Source organism: Camellia sinensis, chromosome 6, assembly GCF_055761805.1.
Source record: "Camellia sinensis isolate YWXY chromosome 6, ASM5576180v1, whole genome shotgun sequence".
NCBI lineage: Eukaryota > Viridiplantae > Streptophyta > Magnoliopsida > Ericales > Theaceae > Camellia > Camellia sinensis.
Window position 1 is genome coordinate 69,999,151 of NC_138966.1, and position 13,709 is coordinate 70,012,859.

Consider the following 13,709-nt stretch of genomic DNA (forward strand, 5'->3'; position numbering starts at 1 on the left):
AAAAATTTATTTTTCATTTTAAATATTTTATTTCATTTTTGTAAATTTTTTAAATTCAAAACACAACTCCACACTCAAATCATAAGCAACCACATAACTCCAAATTCAATTCAAAAACTATTTTTAAAACTCATAACCAAATATATAACTCAAAACTAAAAACTCAATTCAAAAACTTTTTAATCAAAATATATTTTTTTATTTTATTATTTTATTGAAAAATATTTTTTGTTATTTTTTGGGCAAATTACAAACACCCCCTCGAGGTTTGGTGAAAATACAGATTCTCCCTAAGGTTTGAGAAATTACAAATTGCTCCCTGAAGGTCAAATTTGCATATCAAATTAGGGAGAAATTTGTATGAAAATAAAAACCTCAGGGGGCAATTTGTTATGGAAATATAAACTTCAGGAGGCAGGATTTAATTTCTCAAACCTCAGGGGGAGTCTGTATTTTCACCAAACCTCGAGAGGGTGTTTGTAATTTGCCCTTATTTTTTTAAGTATTGGCCAAATAATTTGTTGTGGTTTAGATATATATGGCCATCCAATTTTTGTTTGAAATTAAAAAAAATTAAATATTTTAAAAAATAAAATCATTATCTTAAAACATAAAATAAAAAAATATTTTTTAAAATTTTTCTTTAAATAAAATTTTAAAAAGAGTTTAATTGAAAAGAATTTTAAATTAAATTTTAAGTTGTGTTTTTGGTTACACATTTAAAAAAGAATTTTGAATTTTGATTTTTTTTTATTAGAATTACAATTTCAAAAGAATTTGGTTATGAGGATTTTTATTAGAATTTTGAGGGGTGTGTTTGGCACCCAACAACGGCTATATCTTTTTATCCTCCTCTCTCCTCATTTGCGATTAACCTCACATCCCGAACCCACTATCGCTCTCTGAAAAGTTTTGGTTAGGGTTTCTCTCTCTCTCTAGAATGGACAGTGAGAACCACTCCTCCTCCTCCTTCACTTTCTTCACATTCCCAACCAATCCGCCTCCATCCCTCGCCTTCTTCGGCAACGGAACCCCCAATTCAACGTCCTCTCCGTTCTCTTCTTCCCAACGATAGATCCAGCATCGTCCCCCGTCAAATTATGTGAATTCACCATGTCTCTCACTCCATAAACGTTGAAGATTCCCAAAACGGCTTCGAAGAAGGAGAGATTTGAAGAGAAACCTGCACAGAGAAGTGAGGTGAGAAGCCATGGGAGGGCAGGGAAACCCTAGAGAGAGAAACAGAGAGGGGGGAGAGAGAGAGGGGGGAATGGGGGAGGGGAGAGAGAGACGTTTAGGGGAAAAAAAATTTAAAAAAACGATTGGGAGGAAATCGCTTCTTCCTGCTGTGGCAGCATCCACCCGGATGGGGATTGGGAGGTCACGGAACATGTCCATTTTCGCCACAGTTGACAAGGTTAGTAATTTTACATAAATAATATGTGCTATATATTTACATATATACATATTAATTGTGCCAAATTTAATTGTTTGAATTCTCAACTTGTATCTGTAGAATTTGTGTGAAATTCTCGTAGAACATTCTGGTAATCTCGTAAATTCCCTACTCTGAAATTGATTCCACTGTGGTTTCCTTTTCATTGATTTTTTTTTTTTTTCTTTGTTTCTTTGTGTCTGAAATTGATTGCAGTTTGCAAGTATCTTTTTCACCTTTATTTTGAATCCTGCAATCCCAAATCACATTGTTGTTAACCTAAGATAACATGGACATAATAAAAACGGAATAAAAACGATAGTTCATATATATACCGGAAATCTTGAATTACACTTGTTGTTGGTGCCATTGACTGCTCAAAGTTTGACAGGTTCAGCCCTTTGATCCCCACGCTGCTGTGTCTTTCTGAGAGTAGATTAACAAATTAATACACCATGGTTTTGTTTTTCCATATCAAATTCTGATAATATTCATCTTTTCAATGACAAAGCCCCAAAGGGTAATCTATCAACAATAGAAAATTTTCTGTGTTTCACATCCAATTTTTGTTTACATGATGGAAACAATCAAATCACACTAAGTTAGGTAAGCTACCAAATATCATACAAACCAAGCAGATAATAAAGATTTTAGTCTTTCAGTTTAATGGGTGCGTGGCTTGCACCCATTACACAAAGATTCAATTAGAAAACTGGCCCACCAATAAATATTATATCTATATTATGTTGTGGTTTGGCAAAAAAAATTTTAATTGGCTTTTTAGAGTTGAGATTTTTTTTAGTTGGGATTAAAAAGTTTGTTTGGGTTGATTATTTTAGTTTAATGGGCTTGGGGTATAGGCTTTTGAGAATCTAAAATGCTTTTGGTTTACTATGATTATCTCTTTTGTGACTTGAGGAAAAGTTGCAGACTTCAAGGATTGCATTAGGGGGACCAACCTTTCATAATTTGATTTTGGGGAATCCATTTCCTTGAAACCCTAATCTCAACCTTATGTACTTAGTACTAGTTTCCATAAATCCTAATCTCAACATTATGTCCTTTTGTTACATTATTTATTTATACAGCCGGATCTATTTAAAAATAAAAATTAAATCATGTTTCAAAAAAAAATGCATCAAAACTTGACATGGCATGATAATCAAACTTGCTCACCCTAATAATGGAAAATTTCGGTGGATACATATGTAAATATAAGTTGGTGTTAATTTTGCAATTTGATGTTGATGGCAGTAGTTTAATAGGCCCCCATCCTTATCAATAAATATGTGCTATATATTTACATATATACATATTAATTGTGCCAAATTTAGTTGTTTGAATTCTCAACTTGTATCTGTAGAATTTGTGTGAAATTCTCGTAGAACATTCTAGTAATCTCGTAAATTCCCAACTCTTAAATTGATTGCACTGTGGTTTCCTTTTCATTGAATTTTTTTTTTCTTTCTTTCTTTCTTTGTGTCTGAAGGCAGTTTGCAAGTATCTTTTATCTATGTCTTGGCTGTTTAATTATCAGTGTTAAGTATTTAAGAGCTTGTTTAGTACATGATGTACATCGAATTCTGTTCTTTTATTTTTTTAGCAAGAGAAAAAAAGCTCGATATATATATATATATATATATTGCATGAGAAGAAGAACATGTTTTGTCCTCTTTTTGATAACCAAGTCTATTTATTTCATCCATGAAAGCCATTGACTTCCATTCTTAAATGAATGATCAAGTTATGTTGGCTTTTATTAGTGAGAGTTTTCAGAGGCCAACTGTTAATGGTGGACTGTGGAAGCGTATGTGCCTTTGTTACTGATCTGTCTGACGTAACTCATGCTGTATTTCCATTTGCATATGAAGTTGGCAACTAAGATGTAGTGACTTGTGACTCCTCCCTCATCCTTGTGTTGTTTCGTAAATAATCCCACATTTGGTACTGCAAAAGTTGCTCAGAATAGCTAATCCCACGTGACCCCTTTACCTACATATGAGGGATTATTTTGTCCTAGGGGTGGGACAGTTAAACCGGGGATAACTCTTTTGCATGTGAATGACTAAAATGCCTTTGCCTGGCTTACACATTCGGGGGTATCTTATCTGCCTAATCCAAACCGAAATCAAACATAGCCGGTGTAAAGTGGTGACTGTGCTCCTTTTTTTGGCACCTTCCTAATATATTTACTTGTCAAAAAAAAAAAAGGGAAGAAGAAAGAAATGGGCCGGAGTCTTTAGTGATTTGTTTTTGGTGATGCATCTAGGAGCACAACAGGAGAATCTTTAATGGAGGTGTAGTTTTTATTTTGGAGTCGAAACATTTGATATTGAACCCTTTTTTGGATTACTATTGTGTTATGTCTTGATATTTTGGAAATTTCCTGTGTCGGCATATTCGTATCATGCGTAGTTTATGGGCAATAACTTGATCTTTACTGGTTTAGATAGTCTAGTTCCTTGAGTTGTTGGAGCTTCTGTATAATGGTGGCCCTAATTTTGTAGGCATCTCTTTTGAAAATGAGACTTTAAACAGTATGGTTTCAAAGCTTGGTCATATATGGCAATAGTGGACCAGAGTGATGGTCTCTATATTCATTTTAGCAGGGGAATTAGACAACGCATTTGACATCAAAGTTTCTTTGAATCTATTTTATTTGTACAGAAATGAAAATTCTCTTTGCATGGAATTAGCTGAATGTCTTTTCTTTCTAGTACAATAAAGCTTGGTTGCAAAACCAAAATGCTGATATTCATAAAAATAAACTTTTCATAAAAAACTGAAAACTGCTCGTAAAATGTTTGGGATGGTTATTATTATTATTATTTTGAATTTATTGTCGACAGCAATATAGTCTAAAAAGAACAAAAGGTTATTATTATTTTAGCCTTATTGTTGAGTTTTTAGAACCCAAAAGCACATGCATAAAAAATTCTCGAATTTCTTTGAGAATAAGTAGATAAGGAGAAGAGGTGAACCAATATCAGAATAACTGGAAGATCTTTTGGAATATTAGTTTCTAATTGCTATGACCTTTATTTTGAATTGTTTTACTTGTGTTAAAATGTTGAGTTCATATGACAACGTTATATTTTGTCTATGATTATTTTATAGTACAAAAGAATATCAGCTTTGAAACTGTTCTAAGTGTGCTTTTGCTGTAATAGCGCTGTTGGAAATTATTTTAATATGCATTAATAAATCTTCTTCTGTGCTTCAAGTGTTCACCTGTCTTTCAAAGTTTTTTTTGCTATTTCCATTGCATTTGTGGCATGTTTACTAGATATTCCTTTTTCGGAGTCTTTAAATGTCGTGCTGCAACAAAATTTTGATCCTTGTGCATGATATTGCATTAGAAAGCATTGCAATTTTAGGCTATTTACCTTTGTGGAGATGTTTTTCTTCTTATTTTTGTGTCGATTTTTAATTAAGAATTTGGATTATCTTCTTTATTTTTATTTTGTATATTCTTTTCAATGATGACCAAAATTTTTTCAAACCTGATAGTCTCTTGTACAAACTTTATGAGAAAACAGGATTTTATAACAATGGAAAAAGGAAATGTCAATTGCAATTTCATTTTTAACATACGGTTCCCACCATACTTATAAAAGTAGCATGTGCAACCCTCTTCAAATTCTTTTGTCGACAGAATGTTCATTTTTTTGGATGTTGTACCAGTCTCAGTTACCATCCTTGTGCTATGTCTTGATAGTCTTCTTTTTTTAATCTTCTTTCCAAGAGGATGAAATAATGAATAAGCTGCGCATCTTTTGATTTGTCCTTTGAACTTTTTTTTGATAAATAATTTATCCTTTGAACTTTTCATCCTTGAGATCCCACTTATCTACTAATTGGGGGTTGAAAAGTTGCATGGCCCATGGTTAGCCAAATTCTCCCCATGATTATTCTTAGATGGATGACGGTGGCATGAATATGCAAGTGGTTATTGGATTAGGAGTTGTTTTTGGATTTTATTTTTTGTTTTGTGGAGATGCATTTTCTTTCTGTGTTTTCTTACTTGTAGAGGATGCCTCATCCTTGCCTCTTTTTTGATCTATTCAATAAATTCTGCTTTTGCTGATCAAAAAAAAAAAAAAAAAAAAAGTTTTGTCATTTGAATTCAGAGGTGGTTGATTGGTTTTGAATGGTATAATTTCTTCTTTTCCTGATGTTTATTGTTTTTTACTGTCCGTGGTGCATTCTTTACAGAAAGCTGTATAGGGTACAAGCTTCAGTTCACTTATAAATGGTGTAGAATTCAATTTATTTGATGAGCTTGCTAAGGCTTGGTTTGGCTTAGTAAGCCATGATTGCTTTGATGGTTTTATTTATATATTTAAGTCTTTATGTGGAATTTTATTTGTACCATTTAAGTAGGAAAAGATTGATGCTACTTTTTGCAGTGAAGCATTGTTGGAGGATAATTTAAGAGCAACCCACCACTTGCCTTGATGAGTTTGGATCATTGAATATTAAGCAAGCTGAGTCAGTTTATTATGCTAACTTGTGCTAGATGAAGGTGAAGGTTCCCACTTCATCTAGACTGTAAATGAGATGAAGCCGGCCAAGTACAAGGAGCTTGAGCTTGGTTCAGTAGCATAGGAGCTAGGCTCAATCTCAGCTTAGACTTGTTTTGACAAGTGAAATTCATACAAAGCCGGTTTTTGGAGATAAGCCACTACTAATTCGATATTTCCTGGAGACGTTTCTTTGATTGACTGGAGTGTAGCTTTTGATTCTCTCTTCTTCTTCTTCTTTTTTTTTTTTTTTTTTCACTTTTTATTTATTTTTTTACAAGATGTAGTTAAGAAGTTTAGCTTTTCTCTGGTTCTCTTTCTTTGGCTTCTTGCTTTGCACTTCAACTTTTCAATGAGAATCTTGAGGGTCCATTTGATTAAGTAAAAAATATGATGGAAAACAAAAGTGATAGATAGTGAAGTGAAAGAAAAGGTGAAAGGAAAATTTATTTTCTCATTTGTATTTGGTTTAATTTTTTGTGAAAAAGTTACAATAGTTGTCTACTTTAATGAGAGAAAAAAGTGACTGTATTTTTTTGTAAGAATCTAGAAGCAAAGTTGCCATTCTGGTGTGGGTTGTATAAGATATTTAACTTTGTTGTATTTTCCACCCTTCTCCTGCTAAACAAATACATGAAATTAAATAGTTGAATTTTTGTTCTCTTTCCCCATCTTCATCCTGTTCAAACTCAGTCAGCAGTCACTTGCTTTGCTGACATCAACTGTTCGTTTGAAATTATTTTGCAGTTGTATCCTCCTAATGATTGGCTAGTGGGGTCATCCCTGCCCCCTAAATTCAGCCCAACCATTATTGAATCAACACTCAATGAGCTTACCCCAAACAATGTTAGGTGAGTTCATTGCTGCTCCGAGAAGCTCTAACTTACTATATGACTGATACATATGTTATGATTGACACTTCCTTCCCTTTATATATTTGTTTTGTCCAGGACGTACATTTAGTATCGATGATGCAAAATGTCCTTAATTTTGGCATTAGTAAACAGGCTAATGAAGTATCTGTTCAAAAACATGCTAATGAAGCATTTAGACTTCAGTTTAGACAGAGCATACAAGATCACTCTGTGCATGCCTGCAATACTTGTTATACATTGCATGTTTGTTTTAGTTATTATTAGAGAGGTCCATTACACGCTATGAACAAATAACAGAGACGGGAGTTCACAGCTCAGATAAATAAATGATTGCATGTTGTTCTTATATACCTACTTTATTGAAAAGACACATGGAAAATGCTTCATCTTCAGTTGGATCAGAAACTATCCAGAGAGTAATGTGACTAATAAAGTTTTTGATAGAATTGTTGTCTTTGCGAGTTAAATATCGTAAGTGTCAATATAGTCAATAATAAGACAATTTGCATGTCGCTGTGCATACAGGATCCAAATGCCATTGTTTCAAGTATACTCATAACATGTGGTTTGGCTGGCATAATATGAAAGCATGTTTAAGGTGAATGTTCATTTATTTCATCTAGAAATTTAGGATGCTAGGAACTATCCAGAAAGGATGGGAAAACTGAAATTTAGGCAATCAACAATGTCTTGCCTTGCTACTTGAAGGTTTGATTTCAGTAGAATATTCAAAAACTTGATTAACGTCAGCTAATTTGTCATTGGATTTTACAGTAATTATGGGTATTGTGAGTGCTCAATTCATCTTTCCCTCGTCTCCGTTTAGTACATAGCTAGTGTATTTACTGGTAAAACTTCATTAGTACACTTGCCCAAATAGAAGGTAATGATATTGAGGACATTTCTTTCACTTGGCAATTTTGATGTTGAATAGATGTTTAGACAATAATGAATACTTGTTGACTATGCTCTTATGTCCATTCTTGCCCAACAATTGTTGGGACACTTGCAAAAGTGTTCACCTTTATTGACTCAAGTGCGTGCAGTAGTCCAAGGGCATTACTCCTCCTTGTCAAAGAATTTTTATATGGTTATTATTTTAGGTTAAGTATGCTATATAAGTGAATTCACTTTCATTATTGTACATCACATTCCATCCCACATCGTCTAGGTAGGAGAAGTTCCTGGGCTATATAAATGAGTTCATATTCCTTCCAAGTAACAACATGCTTTAAACCCTTGAGGGCCTAGCTCAAAGTGAACAATTGTTATGATTTGAGATGGGTGTTATAGTAGCAGAAGCTGTTAGAATATTTCCTTATTTAGATTAGATTGTGATTGTGATTGTGATTGATTGATTGTGATTCCTTAATCAGTCAGTCAATCAATCAATATAAAAGGTGATTCCTTAATCATTGCCTTAGGGCTTCCTTTTGTAATAGTTGATTGATTAATATAAAAGGTGATGATTTCATAATCATCACTCAAGCTTTGTATTCTCTTAAATTATATGGTAGCCAAAACCCTAAAAACCGTCACTCACACAGCCGCTACCACCAACCAGCCATCACCTATCACCACCCATCCTGTATGAGTCTCTGTCGGAACCAACCAAGGTCCCATATAGCTGTTTCGACTTCAGCCGAATGCCCCTCTGGCCTAGTTGACCCTCGTGAGGGTTGTCCTAGCCTCTCTTTATGTATTTTGGCTCTTGTAGATGAGTGTTTGTGGGTTGCCCATCTTTTGTTGCCTCTGAGTCTCTGTGGGAACCAGCCAAGGTCCCACAGAGCTGTTTCGACTTCAGCCAAAGGCTCCTCTGGCCTAGTCGACCCTTGTTAGGGTTGTCCTAGCCTCTCTTTATGTATTTCGGCTCCTGTGGTGGGTTGCCCATCTTCTTTTGCCTTAAGTTTCTTTCCCTCTACCTATGTTACACGGACTCTTTGGAATTTCGAAGGTACCTGTGTCGAGACAACATGGGTACGGGTGCGGGATACGGCCGGGATACAGCTTCTTAGAAACGGATACGGCAGAAGAATCGAAAGAGAAGAGAGCAAGGAGAGAACCTGGCCTTCGACTTCAATCGGTTGCAGATCATCGATCGATCTGTGAAGTTGATCGATCTGCGAAGCTTGATCTCCGAAGTCGATGTACTGTGCTTCGTCGTCTTCCCCTTTGATCTCGATCTCGGACTCTCTTCGTCGTCTTCCCCTTCCGTCGTCTCTGCGAAGTCATTGCTCTACCAACCAATTTTCTAGGTCTTCCCCTTCCGTCGTCTCTGCGAAGCTAACACAATTTTTATTTCTATAGGTCTCTGACTTTTCCTTTTAATATAATTTGAATTATATATAATATAAATTATATTAATATAATATTATTCATATTATATAATATTATTTATTCAAAAAAATATTATATAATATAATATATCATAAATAACATAACTTTTATGTCTAAAATTAAAATAATTTATTTTATCATATATAATATAATTTATTTTATGTCTAAAATAATGTTTATAATTTTTATTCATTATTTATTTGTTATTTTTTTAATAAAATTTGTTATTCCTTAAACTTTTTAAACTCATCTTCATATAATAAATATATTTAAAAATAACTATTTAACGTGTATCTCCGTATCCGTATCCTAATTTGGATCCGTATCCACGTATTTTTAATTTTTAATTTTAAAGTGTCCGACCCTTAGATGCACACCCATACCCGATATCCGCACCCGAGTCCGTGTAACGTAGATTACTGTTAGGAATCTCTCTCTCTCTCTCTCTCTCTCTTTTGATAAATACTATTAGGAATCTCTTTCTTTTGTTTCTTGATTGATTTGCCGAAAGAATTTAACTTATGGGTTGATGTATAGTTTGGCCTTTTTCCCTGTTATGTAATTTTTGCCCGGGATTTCTCCTTGTGTCTCGTTCTGGATTTTATCTACCGGGAAGAGGAAAATTCTCCTTCATTATTCCCCCTTGAGATATAACATGAACAAAATAAAGTTGGTTGTCTTAAGGCTGGTCATGTTGAATTCTCAGACTATTTAATCTTGGATTAGAAAACTTAGGCTGTCACTGATTTAGTAGTACTGGAGGGCCAACATCAATCATTATATTCTCCTATGTGTTGGAGGGCTAACAAGAATTTGAATCAAATGGAAATTGATTGGATGGGATTTTGGTGTGCTGAGAAGTTGATGTATAAATGCATAGGAGGACTAGCTCCAACCTTCAAAATCACAATTGAAGAAATAATACCTATTGGGAGCAAATATCAATCATTTTATTCCTCCTTTGTGTCTGCTTAGCAAAATCATAGAAGAAATAATAATACATATTGGGAGCAACTAGAATGGAAAGAACCCTCCTTGTGTGACTTGACTGCTTAGCAAAATCATAGAAGAAAAAATACATATGAAAGCAAGTCAAATCCAAACAAAAGTATAAAGAAAAATTTTAGCCACAACATATCCAATTTTTTATAGGAAAATTTTGACTTGAAGGATAGCTAAGGGACAAGCTTGAAAGAAAAAATCTTCCATTGTATGAAAATTGTGAGTTTTCAATCAACTTTGTTTCCATCTATTAAAAAACTGAGATCTCAAGTGGAAGCAGACACCCAATCTCTAGGGATTTTCATGGCTCGAGCAGTGGCCAACGATTTTGCAAAGTCTAAGGTGGTTTTAACTTGGATTTTGGATGGGATTGGTCTTCAAGTCATCTCATTTATAAATACTCGTTCCATCCCCAACTGTTTGTCAATTTTCAGCATTCATGCCTTTTAGTAGGGTCAATAAATAATGTATTTTTTTCCCTACAAATTGAAAGAAAGAATAAATAAAAAAACATAGATGATTTTTTTGGGATGTTTGGAATAGTTAAAATGGACCAGCAATTTCGTATGGGAGGAGAATTAAACTAGTTGTAACCAAAATAAATTTGTCAAATAAGAGAAGCATCCATATTCGCTTGCACTATCAATAGATTAATATGCGTTTTACATCACTTTAATACATTTCAAGTTTGTTTTGGTGATTTCCTAGTCAATGGTGGATCGCGTTTAATTTGTGGTGAATTCACAGAGTATCATGGATGCTTGATACTCTACCAACCATTCAGGAACAAACATCACCGATTTCTAGTGGTATAAGAAACACGCTAACAAGTTTTAGGATTCAACACCTAAGGCATATGAACTGGGTTAGGGTTGGGTTGTTTCTTTTTTTTTTTTCCCTTACTAATGGTGAATTGGTTGGCTACGGGGTCCTGTGGTTTTTGTCCATTTTGATTTTCGACAGGAAGAAGCAAAAAAGAAAAGAAAAAGGGAATCCTTTTGTGTGTCTAATTGATTATTATATTGATTGCAGAATTGATTGGCATAAAGCAAATTTGTACTAGTTTAATTGAATAAAATGAACAATTCATAATCTCTGTCATGTTATTTTATCAATCCTAAGCAAATTCTTTTCCATTTTGAGGGCTAAATCTCCTCTAGACCTTATTCAAGTGCCAAACAACATTTTAAGTGTGAAGCATTAGCACTTTATCTGAATCACTAGATCTTTAGCATTGTCAAATTAATTTTTGATTTGAAATGTTACTGCAATAGTCGTTTGACCAAAAGATGTGAAATAAAACCCTGTTTATAGATGAGGGCTTATTAGGGTTATATTTTAAGCCTGGCTAAGAAAGATTTATACAAGTCAACTAAAATTTGGGATATACGTAGATCATGGGATATACGTAGATTTTGATCCTTAGGAATGGCACTGTATAGTTACCAAAAAGCATGACATTTTGCATTTCAACTGCAGGAAACTTTCACCAGAGTAAATGTTCCCATAGAGTGGCTGCGATGATTTTTTCCACGGCGAAGCATGGCTGGTATTAAGGGCGATACATGTTAGATTAGCACAATGTAAGAATGGAGTGTCCGTGTCGTGTCCGTGTCATGTCCCGTGTCCGTGCTACATTTTGCCTCTGTCAAATGGCGTGTTTTATGCCAAAGTTTGTGTTAAGAGTTGTTGGACTCCAGTTGCTGGTCTAGAGTGAGCAAGTGAGGATGTAGTTTAAGAAGTGTCCCCTTAATGCCTCTTTTGTTGTCTATGGAAGGAGAGGTATAGGACTTCATTTCAAGGAGTGAGGTGTTTGTGACCATGGACGCATTTTTTTCCCTTCTTTTAAGCAGTTTATTTGTGTGGCCTATAGGGGTTTGCTACGATCATTGGACTTTTTTGGTCAATTCTAAAGATATTTTTTGTGTGTCATTTTTGCTTCTCTGCATGTACTCCGGTTTGCACCCTGTTGAAGCTCTTTTGGATTTTTCTTATTTACAAAACTATGTATATTTTTTGTTGGCTCTTCATGAGACTCATTGCCTTTTACGATTTTCAATAAAAAATGATCTTCTTAAAGTTGTAGATTGCTGTTTATTCTTCCATCCTTGGTCCATGCAAGGTAATACGGGACATTGCGACGTATATCACCTAAGTATGCATCTCTAAAAGTTCCCAACATGGTTTATTCAACAGGGAATGATCTCACAAGGTTGGATCTTCCTGTTTAAATTAAACTACATAAAAATGTTTTTACTTCTCTTGTCACCCTGTTCAAACTGCGTAAAAATGTTTTTACTACTCTTATCACTCCTTCCGTTTTTGAGAGACGCAACTAGTTGTTTTCTGAAAGTCAACATTGTAGATCCATTATAATTTGAATTGAGATTTTTTGGCATGGCAGTAAATGCAGTAGTTTTGACTATTAAGTTTCATACATTGTCAGTCTTGTACTCTTGTTATGTTCTTTCGAGGCTGGCTATTATTTGGGATCAATATTTATGCATCAAGTGGCATACCATGTCCATTGAAGGTATGCATGGAACTAGTTATGTCCTAAGGCATAAACATTTTTTCATTAAAAGGAAGGCCAGAACATAGGATTAGTGCGAATGTTGCTGCTAACTATAACATGTGTTTTGATTCATTCCAATATAGGAAGTGAATGCTTGGTAATAATGTATAAACTTGTTTCTAGATGATAGAATTTCCTGATCATTATCTTTGTTAGTAATTGATGCATATCTACTTATTTTTCATTTTACGTTAGAATTGCAAGCTGGATTCATATGTTCGTTATTAATCTGTTACCCAATTATTTATTTTGCAGAAAGCAATCTACAAGGACCCAACTGATTCAAAGGTTAGTATTGAACTACTCCTCTTCATGTATCATTCGTTAATGTGTTAATTTTTTTAAAACTTTTTTTTTTTGAGTCTATAATCTATATTTTCTTTCTGAAGGCACTAGGGGAAGAAAAGGAGATAAAATATTGAATTTTATTTAATATATATTTATTTATTTTCTAAAAAATGGAGAGTTGTTTCAACAATGACGTAATAGTCATATAAGCACTGTTGACTGGATGTTGTTTTCTCAGCCGTCAATAATATGAATCTTATGATTCCAACGTTTATTGTAATCCTTTTCATACATCCTATGTTTGAGTTGTTAGTTGGATGATATGTGGTTGTACTCATTAATTGGGAGGGTCATGTCCTGTTGGAGTTCATGCTGCTGTAGTTGTGCAGACTGAAAGGCTAGCATTGTGTTTCATTCTTCAGGGAAAACAAATTTTTTTGCAATATGGTGTTTGTATTGGACATGAATGCCATTTTTCTTCTTCGTCTTCTTCTTTTATCAAGGTGGTTGTGTTCAACACCATTTTGTAATGGATATTGACATGCCATTGTGTCCTTGATATGTGTTCCATGTTGCAATATTTATCACATTCTAACATCTCACGTATGTAGATGCCTAAACCTCAGGCTTAGGTTTAATTATAGACCAATAGGCATAGTCAAAATTTCATATGT

The 13,709-nt window shown here is 34.1% G+C and overlaps 1 protein-coding gene across 1 annotated transcript in view; it reads left to right on the forward strand.

Annotated features, from left to right (window-relative positions):
* The first annotated feature begins 839 nt into the window (after positions 1-839).
* Positions 840-13,709, forward strand: part of LOC145792687 (uncharacterized) — a 36,336-nt gene continuing 23,466 nt past the window's right edge. Inside the window, exons 1-3 of the mRNA XM_082873929.1 lie at positions 840-1,417; positions 6,706-6,809; positions 13,003-13,035. Of these exons, the coding sequence (XP_082730055.1) occupies positions 1,211-1,417; positions 6,706-6,809; positions 13,003-13,035 (344 nt within the window). The 5' untranslated portion in view covers positions 840-1,210. The remainder of the gene's footprint in view (positions 1,418-6,705; positions 6,810-13,002; positions 13,036-13,709) is intronic.